Source organism: Peromyscus leucopus, chromosome X, assembly GCF_004664715.2.
Source record: "Peromyscus leucopus breed LL Stock chromosome X, UCI_PerLeu_2.1, whole genome shotgun sequence".
In the NCBI taxonomy this organism is placed as follows: domain Eukaryota; kingdom Metazoa; phylum Chordata; class Mammalia; order Rodentia; family Cricetidae; genus Peromyscus; species Peromyscus leucopus.
The window spans coordinates 117,120,926-117,142,316 of NC_051083.1; the positions used below are offsets into that span (position 1 = coordinate 117,120,926).

The 21,391-nt window shown below is 40.3% G+C and overlaps 1 protein-coding gene across 1 annotated transcript in view; it reads right to left on the reverse strand.

Moving 5' to 3' along the window:
• Window positions 1–21,391, reverse strand: part of Gpc3 (glypican 3) — a 340,901-nt gene that overhangs the window by 23,557 nt on the left and 295,953 nt on the right. Inside the window, exon 7 of the mRNA XM_028887089.2 lies at window positions 20,822–20,981. Within this exon, the coding sequence (XP_028742922.1) occupies window positions 20,822–20,981 (160 nt within the window). The remainder of the gene's footprint in view (window positions 1–20,821; window positions 20,982–21,391) is intronic.

Here is a 21,391-nt window from a genome sequence, read left to right on the forward strand (position 1 = left end):
GGATTTTCAGTAATCCCTGTCCATGCTCCTCCTGATCTCTCTTGACCCCCCTCCCCCAAGTAACAACTTGAAAATAAAGTCATACATTAGGAGAAGTTGCCACAACTGAGCTCATAGGCAATGAGTGCCTCATCATTGTAAATACAGAGTGAAGTCCAACCACTTTGGCCCTCTTGAGTTTACCTTCCTTTTACAGAGGAAGTACTGTCATACAACAGTAAAAGAATTACAAAATGAATGCTCATAAATACAAGTTCACTCTTGACTGATACTAGTCAGTTTCTTTGATATTTTTCTTTTGTGTTCTCATCAACAGTGATCCCTGTGTCATTAGTGCGGTCATTTTCACTATGCACATGGCATTTACTAGTGTAGAACTTAGTATATGTTGAGTGTCTCCTTTAAAAATGGATACAGGGCACACTCCCCAAAAGGATGTTTATAACCAAGAAACCCTTAGAAGATCTATGTTATTTTGTAAATGTGAGCTATGAAATAATTTTTAATAATAAGGAAATAAGAATGACTACAATTTTTGACTATAATTAATTTTTTAAGAGACAGGAACTCATGTAGCTCAAGCCTCAAACCCCCTATGTATGCAAGAATGACTTTGAACTCCTGATCTTCCTGCCTCAACCTCCTGAATGCTGGGGTTACTATTATGTACCACAACATCTGTGTTAAGTCTTGTGCTAAGTGCTGGAATGAAACTCATGGCCTCATACATGTTAGGCAAGGACTCTACTAAGTACAAACACTGCCCATTTTTGTGTGTATATGTGACTGTAATTTTTCTTAAAAAGCAGTCTAGACAATTTTGTTTTAAGTATAGTGGAGCTTTATACACAGATATTTTCATATTCTATCATACTCTGACACCCTTCCCACCACCAATGTGCAATGCCGTATCACATGTCTCTTCCAGAGACTACCATTTGTCTGGATGATGCTGTGTCTTCTAGCAAGATAGATAAACCATTTTCTGAGCTGTAGGAGGCATGGGGAGATAGTGAAGGATTTACAAGTGCAGATCAGGAAATACCATTGAGGTTTCTGGAGTGCATGATGAAGCAGGAATGAAGCCCTGGGTTTCATACCCAGCACTTCATAAACCAGTATGATGTCTCATACTTGTAATTCCAGAATCCAGGATGTGGAGACAGAAGGATCAGAGAGAGGATATAGCAAACCTGATTAATATGGTAGTGCTCTATAATGGGCTAGGCAGTAAGGACTTGTTTTGACTTTTCATATTTCATTTTGTGTTGTGTCTCTTAGGAATTTCAGGAGCTACATTGTAAAGTCTCACCAACATGATGGCCTAAACAAGAGCTAAACAAGGACAACAATAAATATTCTAAAGTGGATGGGATAGGCGAGAGACCACAGGGCCTCAACCTCACACAGAAATATAAGCAACTCAGGAATGCTGAGAATAGGAGAAACAGTCTTCCCCAGGGAAGAGCACACTGATTGGTTAGCTAATACCAAATGGATGGCTCTGAAAACATATATACTAACATTATATAGACTGAGCATGGCAGACTTGGAATGTGTGTGTGTGTGTGTGTGTGTGTGTGTATGCGCGCGCGCGCGTGTGTGCGTGTGCGCTGTAATGAAAGCTTTCTCATCGGGCATGAACTCTAACTTATTTAAATATTTAGTGTACTAGGCATCAGCATAGTGGTACGTTTCCCAGGGGAACCATACCTTGGCCCAAGGTGAGAAAGATGTATACGTAAGTATACCACACTGCCACACATCCAGTCTGTGCGATCTCTATAGGCCCTTATTATGGGGTCTACAAAACCAGAAGCAACAGAACATGCTAAATATCCCATGAAATTAACAATTATGGCTAACTTTCTGAGGATAACTAGTCTTAATGCAATTAACAGCATTTTCTAATCCATGTTCCTGCAAAGGACCACACAGTCAATCACATGATCCTTGGCAGACAAGACAATGGTCCATAGCATAGCTCCTCATTTTTTTCCCCATTTGTGTTCTTTGATTTTTGAGTTTATCCTTATCTCCTGAAAATGTGGCTGAGTCCTATTGGCCAATGCCTTACTTGTGAAGTCCCTTTCCCTCTATCCCTCCGCTTTCTCCTAGGAGTCTTTTTAAAAAAGAAATGTAGAAACATTATTTACTTGAAAGTCAATGTGAACTTCAAAATATTCCACATTTAAAAAAAAAAAAGGATTATAGACAGGCTCAAATCCAACAAATAAAAACTATGGTTCATTACAATACATGATTTCCTTTTTCCTTTACCAGAAGAAAACTTAAGAAGTAACCAAAGAATTTCTCACTTGTTTATACATAAACTATTTAATGATCTTTTGAGAGTACCAGAAACTTAAAGGAAACTTTCAAAGAAACATTGAGGAGGGAAAACCATATTTTTCCCTAATACCAGAGAAATAAGCTACCAAACAAGTTTAAAAAAAAGCTTTATAATCCATTCTCTTTTTTGAATAGATTCTGTTCTTGACAAATGGTGAGCTCTCAGGCCTACACAGGAGAGCCAGATCATCAGTGCCTAATCCCAGAACTGTGATGGAGCATTAAGCTCTCAACTCACACTGGGAAATCTCATTCCCAGAGAAGGAGGATCTGAGGCGATGTGCAAAGGGATGCTCCTTTTTGTAGGTTGACAAGAAAGCCACGGGAAGCCACTTCCAACTCTCCATACAGTTTCCATCACTACAAATATTTCTTTCACTATAGTAGTCAACCCACAACGCTAGGCGATCGGAACACAAAGTTGGGCCACACTGTGCCTGTCTTTAAGGTGCAGTATGTATAATGCCATCTCAGTTATCCTTACAAGAAAGCCTAGATGATAGATAGTATCTCCAATTTACTAATTTGGGGTCTGAGATCAAAGATTATTGCCCAGAGCACTACAGTTCAGAACTGCTGTGTGTTCTCTTATCTATTGCTCTGTCTTGAGTTAGTATAGAAAACCAGAGGAAGTGGTTTAAAGGAGGGGGGCGGCGTTTCCCTTCCAGATTGGGTAGGAGTATTCAGCATCAAGGAAGACTTGTATGGAGGAAAAAATGTGACTTTGTGCTGGACAGTATGGTTAGGACTTGGATATGTGGAGACTGAGTCAAAGGAAAGACACAACTGTTCTGGACAGAGAAAGAATGTGATAGAGGCACCATGGCCCGAAGAAATGGAAAGATGTCCAGGCAACAGTTGGGCTGGACTATGCAAGAAGAAGCCAAAGGTTACATTGAAAAGGTAGGCTAGGATGAAACTGTAGAGGGCCATGAATAAATGAATTACAAATGAGGATATGAATAAATATGCTTTCTAGCAGTGGCTCAATACAGATGAACTGCCAACCTCAGAACTGAAATCTTAGCACCTGGTTTTCCCTGTCCCTATCTCTGTCCCCAGACAAGGACAAAGAAGATTTCAGAATGAACTATGGCATGGTAGGGGTGCAATAGAGTGGTGGATATGTGGGAGACTGATTCAGAAACCATGGGCCATGTGCTTAGAAGCTGGGGCCAAGAGCTGCCTTTTTTTCAGAGAAGAGTTCACCACTGTGAGCTTGTTTTTTCTTCTTTTCATGTATGTATGTGCTTGTGGTATGCATGTGTGGGTGTATACATGTTTGCATATGTATGGACACATGTGTGGGGCTGCATATGCACATGTGTTCAAATGCACAAGGAAGCCCACAATTGATGTCAGAAATCATCTTCAGTCACTTTCCCACTTGGTTCTTTGAAGCTGGTTCTCTTGGTCCAATTCAGAACTCAACAGTATACTTTCTCTGTAGTCCTCTTGCTCTGGGGGTCTCCTGTCTCTCTATCCTCTGAGGCTGGAACCAGAGGTGGGCACTTGTGCTCACATGCCATTTTATGCAGATTCGGGGGATCTGAACTCTGTTTGTCAGACTTTTATGGCAAGTGCTTTAACCACTGAGCCATGTCTTCAACCCTAACTCACTTTATCATCATTACTGTCCATGGGAACTTGAACTGAAGTAAAGATACAGCTTCACTTAACATTGCCTTAAAGCATCACTCCATGGCTTTTTGTTTTCCTCTAACCAGAAAAGCCATCTATTTTTGTGAGCAAAACTAACATTTGGCAATTAAATGTTGCATTTTAAATCTCTCCGTGCTGAATGGATGTTGGTATCTATTTTATGGTTAAATGTGAGACACATGTGGTAATAAACACCTATCCATGTAGTGTCCCTGTAGATATAAACAGCAAGCTCTTAAGAGCAATTTCCATATTGCATAATGAGCATCAGCAGATGGAATTCATTTCTAGATTATACAAATTTTGGTTACGCTAGAAACATCAGCCTTAACACATTTGTATTGGAAAAGAACATTTGAAAACAGAGGTATTAACAAATCGGAGATGAAATGGGCACATCTGGGGATGACTCATTCTAAGTTGAACAAAAGAATTCCCTTAAAAGCATCCACTCTCTAAACTCCCAGCAGAATTAGGGGCCTTTGACTTGGGGCTTCCTCTTCTCAGCATGAGATTCACTGCCTTCACTACCTTGATTTACTAAGTAGAATTAGATACACAATCCAGGTCTGAGAGTCTAGTGTTTAGTCCCATGACCAATTGCTTAAAGTGATTCACCAGTTCTTGTTGGTCCTTGGCCATCTCTATATTGCTATAGCCAGTGTACCCAATTTTATTACTTAGAGGCAAGGTACATTGTGGTTGGATTTTAAGAGTGCTTATATAAGAACTTAAAAAAAAATCATAGGAGATATAGTTCTCCTGTGCCTGAATCTTAAACCTACCTACTGCAAAAGTCTGTGATTTTATTGTTGTATAGCTTTATAAACTTACACATATGTGTATGGCATAAGTATCATGAGAATTTTGAAGCATGAAAAGGGATCAGACTTTTCTTTTTGTCTTTAAACCAACATCTTGGTTGAGCATAATATTTTTATTTCTTTGATGTGTATTTGCATTACCTTATAAATCTACAAGTGAGAATGGTTTCTCTGACAAAAGGCAATACCAAACCCCATTGAAAATAGGAAATTAGTTCCAGAACTTATTTTTGAGGCACAGCAGCTGTTTAAAAAAAAATGCCATGAATGATACCAACAGAGTTTAAGCATCACAGTTGACTTTAGCAAAGCCACTCCAATTAGCTTCTTTGCTCAGGTGTTGTAAGAGATGTTTTACAGAGCTAATTCGAGTAGGTCACCAAGAAGCCTAGCATCACTAGCCAGATCTGACTTCTAAATGGTAATTGTGAACTGCATGTTCTTTTCTATGAGCCATGGAAAAGGATTATGGAAGAAAGCTTGATTTTAAATATGAAGTTAATACTGAAGGAAAAAAGTCACTTTACACTTTAACATTAATCCTAAAGAAAGATGGTACATTCTTTAGAATCCTTGTTAAATGCATGTAGAATTTTCTCTAGAACCAACTGGATAGCCATAAAATGCTACAATACATTTAAAAACATGAATATCAAATAAAGTATATTATCTAAGCCCCACGGAACTTGGTAGCAACACACAGCTGCAATTTAGTTACTTGGGAAGCTGAGGGCAAAGGATCCCAAGTTCGAGTCTAGCCCAAATTATTACCGAGATTCTATTTCAAAGTTTAGAAAGGGTTGGGGTGCAGCTTAGTGGTAGTTGTGTTTGCCTAGTGTGCTCCAGGCCCTGGGTTTAGTCCTCAGTACTGCAAAACTAAACAACCGCAACAACAAACCCAAAGAACTCCACAAAGCACCATGGAACAAACTTAGGAACCAGTAACAGAAAGCTGTTTGGCAAATTCACCAACAAAATTACCCAGCACAATCCTGAGTGGAAGAGGAAACCAGAGAGAGGACAGTGGAAAACATTTTGAGATCAATGAAAATGAAGATACAATGCAGAATAATTGACTAGACCCAGGGAAAGCAGTGACGAGAGGGCAGTTTATAGCTATAGTCAACAACTACATTAGTCAGAAAGCTCCCACATTCATACATGAGTCTTACACCTGACTGAGAAGCATGAAAAGCCCGGGAGCTCAGCCCTTAGCACAAGCCCCGTGCTCAGGCAATAGGGCATACATGTTTGCTCCCTCCTGACTATGGCAGCTGACTTCTGCAAGTGTTTGCTACTGCAACACTAACACAGCCCAGCCAGCAAGAGGACCAGATAGATGTGAAGCCAAGAGGAAAATCCAACACGTCAACTAGCTACCAGAATAGCCAGGTCTTGACAGACTGGGGCCCTGTAACATTCAAATGACCAAGAGAAAGTGCTTTGGAAAATATAAAGTTGTTTTACAAATGGAACAAGTATAAATATTTATATACACAGACACACATAGCATAATTATTGAAATGAGAAAAGATTAATCATTCGAAAAACCAGCACAACTTCATGTGGTGTATTTTTAAATTCAATATCCTTCCTAACCTTGTGCTTTTCCTTTGTTTTTTTTGGGATGGAAGTGATTTCATTATAACTTTGGTTACATAGGGTGCTGGGAGGCCATCTAGACCTCAATGTCTCTTCCTTTTAGTTTTCACAATAGGACATGTATTTTATATCTGAAGATTCATTTGGAAGTCATTTAGGTCATCATTTGGATAGGCTTGTTTTAATTCTATTTCTATTGGTGTTTGCCTTTGAAAGTAGAACAGATGTGGACAGTAGGATGGATTCATGCACATTGAAACGGCCTTTTTCCAAGAACTGTAAATCCTCTGGTTTCTAAAACATTAGAGATGAACCGATAAACCCTTGCATGGCTGTCTGCTGACCTAGTTGGCTCCATCCATATTCATTGAAATGATGCAGTGATGCTTTCCAGCTTTTCTTTCTCTAAAGTGCTCTCTTTAGTGCCCCTCATTGTGCTTGGTCTTCAATAGTCTACACTTCATTGTATAGTTTCAGCTGTAAGACTGAAAGAATAATAACATCTACCCTATAGCATTTTTGAGAGAGTAAAAATGAGCTGATTTACATAAAATGCTTAAAATTGTGCAGTAAGCTTGTAAAATGTGAGCTACTGGGCTGGCACGATAGCTCAGCGTGTAAAGATGCTTGCCACCAAGCCTGATGACTTGAGTTCAAACCCTTTAACCAGCAGTTCTCATGATCCATTTGGCAAACCTCTATTTCCAAAAATACTTACATTGCTATCCATAACAGTGGCAAGCTTACAGTTATGAAGTAGCAACAAAAATAATTTTATGGTTGAGGGTCACAAAACATGAGGAACCATATCAAAGGGTCACAGCATTAGGAAGGTTGAGAACCACTGCCCAGGCTATATATAGTAGAAGGAGAGAGAAATGACTTCTGCAAATTGTCCTCTGACCTCCACATGTGTACACACACACACACACACACACACACACACACACACACACACAGTGAACTATTATTGCTATGCCTACCCCAGCATTACCTCCTTCACACTCTGCCTTCTGACTGACTTTTGTATCTGCTTCCCTGCCCAGATAGGAACACTGACTTTCTTCCGGCCTGTTATTTCTTCCCCACTTTGCCACACCTGAATAAGTAGACCCTGTTGGTACTTCCTACATCTTCATCTTTTCCCCAGAGTGGACTTTCCAATGTGGAATCCGGGCCACATCTTAGTTCTCTCATCACTTGGACTCTCTCACCACCTTCTCATCCTTCAGTATTTTTACCAGCAAAACACAGAAGCACATCCAGTCTCTTGGGAATGGTCCTTTGTAATGTTATGCTGCAAAGGATTAGAAGGTCCCATTTGCCCTCAGTGGAATGAGGTGCTAGTAGGTAGATGACACATCGATTGTAAATGTATAGGCCCTTCCAAAGGATCAAGACCAAATTCACTGACAAGCTGAGGTACTACTCTCCAACCAATCTTCCAGCCTTAATTCTCACTTCCTTCTACTCCAGCTACACCAGAGAAAAACCCTAAATTCTTGCTCACCTCCACACCTTTACTTATACTTGTCTGCCAGCTTTCTCTCCCTTTCACATGATTCCTTATGTTCTTTCAAACTCAACTCAGTTTCTGATCACTCTAGTATGGGTTTCGTAGCTTTTCCTTTGTGTTTATATAACTTCCCGTACATACTACAATTAGTGCTTGAACAGCATTACAGTCTAATTTTCCAGCTAGATGTCTATGTCCTTTCTATTGCCTCCTTTTCTTCACTCAATCCCAAGCATAGGAATACCAGCAGGTATTGTGCCCATTTGTTTTTGTATGGTCAGGGCCACGTAACAGACCCTAATTGAACACTAATTATGTACTGGGCACTGGGAGTTACCTGACCTCAAGTTGCCAGGAGGAATCCTAACAAAGCACCCTGCCTAGGGTGAAGCTTCACAGGAGGGGGAGGTACCTCTGAAGTGAATTTAAATGACAAAGAAAGGGAAATAATTATGGGCTCAGAGATCAGCATGTGCAGAATATTAACTGCTTATTGAAACCTATCAAAGAAAAGGCACTGGACTAAGTGCTTCATGTGACTTTACAAAGGACTTTACAAAGGACTTTACAAAGTCCCAGACAGGCCTCAAAGACGAGAATGGTAGTTTGTGAGAACTGTAAAGTAGCTGGAATATAGGGTGCGGTAGGGGTTAATGGGAGCCAGGATCAGAGAAGGTTGGAGCCAGATGAGGAAAGGCTAGGTTAAAGTATTTGGCTTCACTGCTGCTCATTCCTCCCCAGAATCTAGGGGCACCAAGGAGGACGTCTTTCTAACTTTTGGCTGGATACTGAGAAGACTGTAACTCTCCTTGAAGGAAGGCATACCACACTTCACTCCTTAAATTAAACCTAATTCCAAACTCCTTTTTAGCAATCTTAAGCTAAATTATATCTTCTTTGTTTACATTTAGAAAGCCCTAGAATACATTATGCACGATTCCATAGGTGCTGCCCAAGTCATCATCATTGCCTACCTCCCTGGTCTATCTTTCTGGCTCCAGCTGTCATTCGAGATGAAGTGGTATGTGGGGGATAAGTAAAGCCAGAACAGAAAAAAAAATGGAGAGAGAAATTCATGGATCTACATTCTAAAAATCCCTGAAAGTAGGGTCTCAGATGTCGAGTAAGAGTGATCCAGAACTTAAAAATTCACAGTCTTGAAATCCCTGTGCTTCTCTCATTATGGATTTAGTGTTTCAGTGTTGTGTGTCTCAAACAGGTTCAGAAATTGGCAGGAGCAGAGTGTGGCCATTCTTAATGTACTACTGCATGCATATGTGGAAAAGAGCCAGTGTTTGACCACATTTGGGGAGACTCTCATTTCTTAGTTTTCAAGGAGTTGGTGGGGTATGTGAGTCTGAGATTGGTGGGGTATGTGAGTGTGAGTAATACATTGTCTTCCTGCACAAACAAAAAAGAAATGTTGAACAGGAGAGTGGGGGTGTGTTCCAAATTTAGCTTTCTTTCCAACCTCTGCCCATATGGTTGGTGGTTTAAAAAAAATGATTACCAAGCCAACAAAGAGTAATCTGATATTAGGAGTTCCAGTCTCTGTGAAACCAGAGCTAATAGCAGCACACGGGATTCATTTGTCCCTAATGCCCTCTGATAGAGAAGCTGAACTCTCCAAGTGGTCCTCGCCTCTATGCCCCAGTGAGTTGGCCTATCAGCCTCCTGTCCACATTTGGGATGGGATTGATGAGATCTCCATTGGTTAAGTGAGACTTCAGAAGGAGCCTGTCAAACTTAATAAGGAACAAAGAGCTTTGAGAAAGAAAAAGTTAATGGATCTGGTTAGTAGTCTTCGAGTTAAGGAAGTTTCCGAGACTAGGATTCCTAGAAATCACAGTGACTAAAACTGAGCTCTTTCATTTGTTAGCATAACTTTGGAAGACAGGAACTTCTCTCCGTGGTAGAAAGAGCTACTGCTTTAAGCTGAGAGCCCTGAAGGATGAAGGAAGGATGAAGGAAAGAAAACAAATCTTCCCAATGTACCTCCTCGATGCAGTGGTATGCTAGTAAATATTTAACAATGGGCTCTCAAAACAAGAAGTATGCATGTCCTTTCATTTTAAGTTTTATTGGAATAAAGGATGTGCAACAACTGATTTATAGATAAAATAGATGATATACTTTATAATAAATTTCATCTATGAATTGGTTTTTACAGAATGCTTTCACTGACCTTTTCTTTGCCAGGCTTGTATCCATGACTAAACTATACTGCAACTGGTAAACAAGTACAATTCCTACAGGAAGAGCAGTTGATATATTGGTCTACATTAAGGAACCTCATGAAAGTGAAGAAACAAAAGCATTAGCTGGGACTTCACTCCATCTGTGACCAGAGTGAGATATTTACTACTAGATAACAGTTTTCAGATTCTGGAAGAATATTTCCTCAAATGGTGTGCTACTCGCGATGAGATGGCTATATAGCTACACAGCACAATTACAAGTGCAAGCTATACTACTAACATTTCCCCCATCACTCCCTTAAGTCTGGATTCTAGGCAATCAACACAACAATAACTTGAGCCCCGATTTACTGTGCTTGCTGACTTCTAAGGGAGTAACTACTTCCATCAGGGCAACATCAAGCTACAGACACGCTGGCACTTGATGCACAGGGGGAAAGTATATAGTATTTCTGCACACAGACACAACAGACAGTTATACCATGTGACACAGTAATTGGGACGGGATGAGCTTGGAGAATCACCCTTCTTTGAATAGAATTTATTTGATTACAAATTTATGAAGTTTAATTGTTATTAATAATGGCTATGTCTAACAACTGGCTCACAGAAATTCTGAAAATGTTAACAACTGGCTTTTATGACACAATGCCACTCAACCTAAGTAGACCACTGCCCTCCTCCCATTTAGACTGCTTTGGGGCGGGTCCCACCAAAGTAAGGAGGGCTGCCAAGCAGACATACACAGAACAGGCTACTCCTCCCTGCTCCAAGTGTGCTCTGTTACTTTCTGCTTATTGCGGATCTGTAAGAAGATAACGGAAACTGAAAGGCAGCACTTAAACTTTTATAGCGTCTCCACAGATACTTTGCTTTGTGAATCTTGTGATTAAAAACTGTGGTTTATTTTGGAGGGCCTTTCTGCTAGCTGCTTTTTTTCCTAGTAATGTCTCTTATTATACTGTACAAAAGTATTAGTCCATTATAGCTTTGACGGAGGGAGTTCTGCATCATAGATTACTTGAGATACACTAGTCTTTTCTGTGTGACCAAAAGCAGATCCAAGAGGGTAGTGTAGCTAGAGATGAGTGTGAACCCGGTAACCCTGATCTTGATAATTCAGCCACTTAGGCTAATCACTTGAGGCTGGAACAGAGGCTCTATCCCTAGTCTGCCTTTCTCACACAGGCACAGGAAGGCTACAGCCTGGAGATAATTGGGGAGAACTAAGATCTATTGTCTCACAGAAGCAAGACAACCCCAGAGGCTGTGAGTGACAGAGGATCCTGAAAAGACTCGCTCTCTGGTTAAAAAAAAAAATCTCTGCTGTTCTTAAGGATCCATTTGCTTAGAAAAAGTTATAGGAGATCAGAGTTGATGACATGTGCTCAAATATAAATGACCAGAGAGATTCTGCTCTCCATTTTTCTTTCTTTCCTCTAGGCTGAAAAGCTGCCATGGTTGTTTGTTCCCACCATCATTATTTTCTTTTGCTCTACTTCCAGACAACCATGACACCCAGAGCTTTTCAAAATCTTGGAAATCTAGAGTCCTTGCCAGAGCTATTAATCCACACTCACCTATGTCCATTGGATTAACCTTCCAAATATAGTTTCTTTAATGAATAGCCACATTCCTCTATAGTCAGGGAGCTGTCTCCTAGGACAAGCCACTGAGGAATTGCTCAAAAAGTAGGCAAGTTCACTCTTCTGTCAGTCAAAGTCTGAGTCCTTAGAAATTCCATGCATTGCTTCTAGTTCTCTCTTATTCCAAGTGCAAGATGTCTAAACAAGGGACAACATCCATCTCTTTCATTCTTACCTTGTGTAGGCTAACACTGGTACTTACTTTCCCTGTCTTCCCACTGTCACTGTTTCAATTCTTCTGGATGCTCTTAGCTATAGACGCTCACTCAGTGCCTGTCCTGACTCCCCTGCTTGACTGAGTCCTACTCCTTTGTGGACTAGAACAGGGATCTCCTGCCCCAGTTCTTACAAGTTCAGCTGTGGCAAGCTGGAGGGGGCTTGGAAGGAATCATTTCTTAAGACAGTGAGAGTGGGATACTTTGCTCCCCTGCTAAATATGGGGTAAAAGCAAGCCATTATGAAAATCTAACACCGCACATAGGGGTTGCAGATGAAGCTCAGTGGTAGAGTGCTTAGTTAGCAATCATGATGCCCTAGGTTCCATCATCAGTACTGTGAAAACCAAACCAGCACTGCACATGGATAATTAGAATATCTATCTACTTACTTTGTGATACTGGGGATGGAGCCCAGGGCTTCCCACATGGTAGATAAGCATTTTACCACTGAGCTTTCTGCCTCAGTCCTGAAATGGGTGTTGAAATGACAGCTACTAAACAGATTGGGGAGAGGAAAGGTTGGGGACTGATAGCTGAGTCCTTAAGGGAAAACAGGGAGCAGAGGACCCAGAACAAATAGAGCCTCCTCATTTGTAGCTCATTGATGGACATGATCAGCAATATAATTACCAAGTAAATAAATGTGGAGTAAAGAGAGGCTTTCCTCCAAATTCTGGTGTCTGGGATAGTCTGAGAGCAGGAGGAAATCTCATTAGCACCTTCAGGATAAAAAGTGTAGATATAGGATGAAAAAGACATGCGGGAAACCCTCCCAGGAGCTCATGGGTACTTGGGCAAATCACTTTACTCTGAAAGCCATCCTGAAGGTGCTAATGAGATTTCCCCCTGCTTTCACACACAGACTGCCTGCAGATACCAGTATTTGTAGGGCAACCTCCACTCTGTTGTTATGTACTTGGTAATTATATCACTGCTTAAGTCCACCCACAAGTTACAAATTAAGAGAGTCTATGCTAGCACTCCTGTTCTTACCTTAAAGGCTTACTTGGTATCAGCCATGTACATTAGGACTTTTTTAAAATAAAAAGATAAAAATGAGAAAGTATATTTGGAAATTATCAGAACCGTAAATTAAAAAAATCTGGACATAGTGGCTGTCATGTATAATCCTAGCACTTGAGAGCCTGAGGCAGGGAGGATTGCCATGGGTTTGAGGTAAACCTAGGCTACTTAGTAAGTTCTAGACAAGCCTGGGCTACAGTATGGGATCCTGTCCCAAACAAACAAACAAACAAACAAACAAACAACAAAATAACAACAAACAAACCAAAGTAAAAATTTAAGTTAAGCCAAACCCATGGATCATTTTGCCAGATCACCATTTTTCCCTCGGGGAAACTTCCAATCACAGCATTGATTTAAGTAGAAATCCCCATCGCTCTTTCTGTTCTGATACCTTATCTAGCAGGAGCGATCATCCCATTTGATGGCACACGAACTCACTCTCCCAGACCCCTAAGGATGTTAGCCCAAAGGATTGCCCCATTTCTGCTTGCCGGCATGGATAGAGGTTTTGACCTTGCTACTTTCAGGCTGGTTCTTCCTCTACTTATTTCTTAGCTGAGGACTGCCCTGGGATGTCCCCTTCCTTTCTATCTATACTTACAAACTTTAATTGAGGCTGTCACTGAATTGGTCAGCATTGCTTCTTTCCAGAGAAAACCAACTGCAACTCAGGTAGCCAAATTCATAATTAATATATTCTTTTTACTGTAAATATGATTACAAAATATAGTAATAAATACTATAAAAATATAATGTTAAAAACATTCACATTACCTGTAATATTAACCTCATTCTTAGTTCTATGTGTAAAAAGAGCAGAAGGAGAACACATAAAGAATTACCCTAGATATAAAGGCATCATACCCCATGGTTCCTATAGGGCAGTATCACAAGACCTGGAGAATCAAACCTAAGAATAATCTCATCCCAGATAAAAAAAACTCCTCAAAACACCTCAAATTGTGGCAACATTCTAAGACGATTTCTGCTTTTCTTCCTCTCATCTATCACCAGCTTACCTAGGTTAACTCCCTAGTCAAAACTAAGACGTTGGGAAGGCTCCTTTCTTGGTATCTGTCTCAATTGGCAGATAATATCACTGCTAAAGCTTACATCTAAGTCCTTCTTTGTAAGCCCAGGAGCTATACAAAGCTCTAGGGGGAGTAGAGATTGGCTGTCTTGTCAATCTATTAGCAAGAAGCACCTGCTCTCTGTGTGAAGAGTGTTATTATAGTGAGCTTTGCTTCCTCTGGCTTCCCCGCGGTATTAACTCCCTAAAAGCAAAGACCTAGACATGAAAGCAGGCTGCTTGTAGAATGGAAAGCATCAAGGGCCCTTTCTTGACCCTCCTCAACAAGTTGTCCACCCTTGCCCTCACTGCCCCACTCCCACCAAAGAAAACAAAATGTAACTAGCCGTGATTCTTTCAAGATGTAGGTACCTACTACTGTGGACACTCTGGTTATTTGCAGAACTCGGCAGACATAGTTGTCATTGTTCAAATACTTTCTCACTTTAGACCACCCTGGGCTAAAAACAAATTAATGAGTAACTGAATGCCCCCTTTTCAGGGGGATGGAGGAGAGAACACATGCATAATGAAATTTACTGGACAGAACATTTGGATCACATTTGTTAAATTTATTTTAGTTAAAGGCTTTGGCAAATAAAAATAATTTAGATCCCAATAGTACTAAATGATAGTCATGATATTTAAAATGGGCATGCTAGTTTATAATTTTACAAATCTGTTCTATCCACCATTCATGTGCTTCAACATCCAATGGGCTGGGCAGGCATTTTATCAGCACTTTCAGAGATGCAGACACTAAAGCTTAGTGGAGCTCAGGGATCTAAAAGTCACAGCATTACAAAGAGGCAGAGACAGAACTGGGACCTAGTTTCCTTGACTTTGTGGACTCCATGATTTTTTTTAATATCTCAAGTTTCAGTGCTCTACATATTGAGAACATGCCAGTTGCTCATTAGACAGGATCTACTTCCTAGTAGATAGACAAGGTCCTTCTGCATTGAAGCTACGTATTCAAGGAACTGATATCCTAATAAATGTTTGGAGAGAGTCAGAACAAGATCTTGCCTGAGAGTTCCAAACATGGATTACTTAGCGAGAAGCAACCTACAACATACGTGCCAAAGAGTACAGGGGAAGTAAAACTAGGTTGCTCAGACTGCAGAATCCATCTTGGGAAACTGTCACAGTTTTGACTGTATTTGTGGCTAACTGGTCAGTATAGATAGATAGATTATTGCTTCTAATGTATTTCAAGCTCTGCATTGGACTCAACATGTCTCCCATTAAAACAACCCAGGATGTTCATTCCTCCATAAGCTGCTCTCGATCTGAAGATGTCACCTGGGATAAAAGGCCTATCATAAAGTTCCTCCGCTGCTTTTATCCCTTTCACTAGACCAACCCATCAATGCATTTCTTAATACACAGTGCTTACCAGCTCACATTTATTAGGATTTGACTTGACAGTTTAGAAGAATACACCATTGAAATATCCATCCCCTTTGTTATACCACAAGCTTGCCGGGAGTACACTTATAAGGTTGTACTTGATCATTTCAAAAATGTGGGGGCAAAGAGGTCAAATGTGGTGGCACAAGCATATAACCTACTATAATCTACTTAGGAAGCAGATACAGAAAAAAAATCAGCAAATTCAAGGTGATTCTAGGCTACATAGTGTGTTGGGATACCAACCTGAGGTACGTGATACCCTATTCCAAGAAAAAAAAAAACAGAAATAAAAAATGAAAGTACATGGCTTCAAAATCGTTCTTAATCAGTATTTATTTGAAGTTATTTTACCTGTCAAGTATAAACTAACTGAAGAGAAAGAAGATGTGGTACAGAACTATTGGATCTGTTGTTGAGAAATCCTATAACCACTTCCACAAGACTGCTAGGAGGAGATGAGTGAACAGGAAAAGTCCAGTGCCTACCCCCCACAGAGAAGAATGGTAAAGGGACCTGGCACTGGCTAAGGTTTCATCTTCAGACTTGTCTAGTTAATGAACAAAGGACAGGTTTTCATTCTCAGTCCCCACATGCATGTCTGAGCGACTAGAAGTATCTTCAGAGCAAGCATTTTTAGAAGAAATATTTGTGGACACAAAGTACTCCATTGGTTTTAATACTGGTTTAGGCTTTGGACTCAAGTTGACTAGGAAGAGGTCAGGATATATAGCTGCAGGCTAGCTACTTGTTTTAAAAGGCCTGTCACGTGTTTTGAATAAACCGAAAAGGACAGGTCTTTATTTTGAGACAAGATCTCATGTGGCCCAGGCTGGTTTCAAACTCCCTATGTAGCCATATATTAGAAGATAACCTTGAATTTGTGATCCTGTCTCCATCTCCAAATGATAGGATGCCATGCATTTATCACAACAGTAGTTTTTTTTTTTTTTTTTTTTTTTTTTTTTTTTTTTTTTTGAGACAGGGTTTCTCTATGTTGTTTTGATGCCTGTCCTGGATTTTGCTCTGTAGACCAGGCTGGCCTTGAACTGGTTCTGCCTCCCGAGAGCTGGGATTAAAGGCGTGCACCCCCCACCACCACCACCACCACCACCACCACCACCACCACCTCCACCACCATCGCCCATCGACAGTGAGTTTCTAAGATAGTGCTAGTTTACATTTATAGGCTCCTTGAGATCCTATCAGCATCATCAGAAACAAGAGAATACCACCCTTCATAGCAGGCATCTGGTTTTGAGTGTTGGGGTGCTGGGGACTGAGCTCTATGTTTTACATGGATCTTTTGTTTTAAATGTCCACAATTCTCTAAAAGAAGAAAGAGTGTTGCCCCCATTCTTCACACGTGGAAAAAGGAGGTGATGAAGAACATGACTGCTGTGATGTGAATACTCATGTGCCTTCCAAAATTCACTCAGAAACTTAATTCCCAGCACAACACTACTGTGGTGGAGACAGTGGGGTGTTAGGGGGTGATAAGGATGTGTGAGCTCTGCTCCCATGTAGCAGATTAGTCCCTTACAAAAGGACTAGAGAGTACCAGACGTGCTCACTTTGTCCTTCCATCTCCTCTGCCAGGTGAGGAAACAGCATTTGCATTTTCTACCATCCAAGAGTACAACAAGGACTTTGACAGATGCCAGATGCTGCTGCTTTGATGTTGGACTTCCTAGCTGCCAGAACTGTGAGAAATTAATTGCTGTTCTTTATAAAAAACCCAGTCTAAAGATTTGTTAATAGCAGCACAAGTGGACTAAGACACTCATGATGAGGAAAATGCACTACTCTTGGTAAGCCATTGTATAACAGCCATCTTACCAAAGTATTAAAGTCAACAACTAGAAAGGAATAGAAACCCTGAAGAATTCTATTTTCAACCTAGAAATCAGAATTGCAGTTCACTGGGCTTGGTGGTACATGTCTATAATCCCAGTTGAGACAGGAGGATTTGGGGCAGTTCAAGGCCACACTGGGCTATATTGTAAAACTTTGTCCCAAACATCCAAAAACCAAACAAGCCCTCAAAACATCAATAACAAGCCCATTCCTGAACAAACCAAAATCTGCAAAACACAAACAAAGGAAAAAGATGGAAGAAAAGAAGGAGGGGATGGAAGGACCATTAAAAAGAGAAGCACCTGGCAGACTTTAGGACGAGTTTTATAAGTGACGATACCCCAGAAAGCGTGTACACATATGAAATCTTCTTGGTAATACCCTGCTGTACAAGTGTGCCCAGGGCAAGTGCAGGCAGTGCTTTGTAAGAAGGCTGAGTAGAAAAGTCAGAGTGGTTAGAATAGGACAAATCAGGTCCATTCTAAGTGGAAGCATATCTCAGAAGAGAACAGAGAACCTGCAAGGTTAGGGGGAAATATATTAAAAGGTATCCCCCAAAGACTCTTTTAAATGTTTGGCCAGGAACCACAGCCAAAGAAATGAGCACACAGGCTGTTGGCAGTAGACAAGTCTGTAAGAATTGTCCAGGCATTGTCTTTATGTTACAGATGGAGAAATTGACTCCTACATAGTGGAAGGGACTTTGATTAGGACACAAGAGAGTTAGAAACAAAGCCCAAGAATAGAACCTGGTAGACTATATTACACGCGGTGTATCAAAAGAAGAGAAGAAGTGAGCCAGGAAAGACAGCCAATAGCATCACTCACTGGTTATGATGTAAAAGGTCTGTTCAGGGACAAAAGAAAGACACAAGAGAATTGAACAGACTCTAAGCCATGCTCTTTATTCCCAAGTTGTCTTCTGGGGGAGGCAATTTGCAGTACTAAATGAAATGGTAAATGCACATCATGTTCCAAGTCAAGTTGACTAAATAAATGGATGATGATGAATCACCAGGACCACATGGCATCTACCCAGATTTTGGATGAAATTATATAACAGCTAACCAATGTGTATAGCCTGTCATTCCAAATAGCTATTGTGCCATGAGTGTGACAGATTGGCAATGAGTTTCTTCTCTCCAAGAAGCTTTTTAAAGGAGACTCAATGAACCACAGGCTGGTAGAATCACTGATCATGTTAGGCACATGTAATACTTCAGAGGCAAGGCATAATTTCCCCTGTAAATTAAATGAATTACCTTCTGCATAGTGTTCTACACTTTACAAAGCCCTTAAGGTTAATCATGCCTAACAAACTGACTAGAATTCTTTTAAAGGGAAACCAAGGATGCAATAGAAGTACATTTTGAGAAAGCCTTTGACAAGGTCCCATGCCAAACACTGCTTACAAAAGTTAGGTCACCTTGGAACTATAGAACTTTAAAAAATAGATAGGGACAAGTCTTAACAGGCAAGAAATCAAGAGTTAGAATAAGCAGAGAGACTTTTCTGGAGAAGTATGAATGGTGTTGTGTCCTGAGGGCCAGTGTTGGGATGAGAGAACATATTGGTGAATCATCTAGGCAACTTTTATAATTCAGATGGCTACAAAAGTTGTCAGAAACAGGTTGGGGGCATTCCTAACCAAAAATGCTTAGGACCCAAAGTGCTTCCTTCGGGTTTTGAAGTGTTTTTTCCAATTATAGGATATTTGTGTGGTCTTTACTGGTTTCTTATCTAAATATCTGACATTGTTTGAGCATTGTGTTGGCACTCAAAGGGTTTGAATTTCATGGTATTTTGGATTTTAGGATCTTAGATGAAGCATGTTCAGTCTGTAGAATAATACAAAACTGACTTTCATATTTTCATGGCTACATTGAGGAGCAAATAAAACATTTGTGTAGACTTGTTCAAGAGTAGCCTCTGAAACTAGACTGCCTGGGACTCAGTCCTAATTCTGCCCCATGGAACTAGGAATCGCTGTAGAGTAGGTCTTGAAAGCATTGGCAGAACTTACTTCAATAATTCAGAGAATTCTTTTTTTAAAAAACATAACCATTGGTTGTAAAAGATTTTAGGAGGGAAACAAAAATTATGGAGCACATAGTATATGCTAGTAAATGCCAAATATGATGGTAAATGCTTTGTCATAGAGTACGCCTTGAAAGCATTAGCAGAACTCATTTCAATAATTCAGAGAATTCCTTTTTTATAAAATAACCATTGGTTTTAAAAGATTTGAGGAGGGAAACTAACAATCATGGAGCACCTAGTGTATGCTAGTACATGCCAAATATGGTGGTACATGCTTTGTCAACTTTTCCCTTGACATATTTCTGCAATAGACCCACAAAGTTAGGTTATGATCCCCATTTGATGAAGAATTGGAGAATTAGAAAGGAGGTAATAAAACTAGAGTAAATTTGTTTTAAGTCATATTAATATGTAGGAAGAAGAAGCCAAATATATGCTTGCTCTGTACCGAAACCTACTTTCTTAACCCTGAATCCTGTGTGAAATGTATTGCGAGGGACAAGTATGATTTAAGAATGAAGAAAAGAGGCTTATCGTTCTAGACATAAACATGGACAATGGTCTAAAGATAGAAACCAGTAGAGCTATGGGAGAAACAGGAAATGAAGCATCTTAGAGACCTTGGACAACAGAGTTTCAGGTAGAAGCAATGCAAGGAGGAGGCAAGACATGGTAGTAAAAGTCCGTCTCTCCCATTAGAGACATTCCTTCTCTGAGCCCAGCTTTAGTAGGAAGAACTTGATAATGGAAGAATGCCTGCTGATATGAAAGGACTCAGAAACTCTGAGGCACACCAAATGCTTTTGCATTTCCTCATTGACTCCAGCATCCCCGGTATTGCCTTTTCTACTGTTGTTGTTTTTACATAGCTGTACAGTGAGGCACTGTAGCCTATCTATATCAGACTGCCGTGAGAAAAGAAAATGACAGACACGCTATTTGAAGACAGAAAGGTCAACATGTAACTCTTCCTTTAAAGTTATTCCATTGTTGATCTGCTTCCTTGCTTGTGATGTTGGGGATTAAACCTAGTACCTCATACATGAGATACAACAAGTACTCTACCCAACTACAGCCCCAGGCCTCACTGTAGGTTTGCACAAGACTCCCAAGGTAGAATCTCTTTGTATAACAAGAAGAACCAAGGACAACACCAATGGGAAAACAGAGCCGATGGCTCAGCTCAATTTACCTTTAGACAATGAAAACAGGAAGACACCTTTCTGATCTACCCAGGGCCAGAGATGGGAAACAACCACTACCTGAGAACTTCTCTTTTTGAGAGCAGCATTTTTCCTAAAAGAGTTTGTAGCACTGTGTGCTGCAGGAATTTTAGTGGAGGTCTAGAAAGCAATTGATTTTTGAACTCTGGGAGCATCACCATTTTCAGCCAGTTACCTGCAAGGAAGCGGAGTTGATTCTTCACTTTCATCATGCCGTCGCCAGAGCTTCCAATGCACTCATCTTCATCATCACCGCAGTCTCCACTTTCAAGTCCTTCCTCATCCAGGGTTTTATCCACAACTTTACCCTTGGGCACAGACATGGTTCTCAGGAGCTGAAAGAAAAATAACAGGACTATAGAAGCGCTCCTTATTTTTTTTCTCATAGGTTTAGAAGAATGTGTTACTAATAAGAGGTATTACAAAGTACACAGCTTTTAACAACTGTTTTCAACTGGACATAGTAGCATACACTACTAGTTCCAGCTAAGAGGGAGGATGAAGCCAGAAAATTGCTTGAGTCCGGAGCTCAACACTAGTTTGTGTAACATAGCAAGCCTGCATTTAAAAAAAATCATTTTTCAAATTTAACTATGTGTAAATTGCTTATACATTCTAGAGCTTCATACTTATAGACAATTCCACAGCATTTGACATGATTCTCCACCCTTCTACTCCACTTAAACCACATTGAAGCCAGGGGATACATTGTATTTTACATTTCTATAATATTATATCTAAGTTT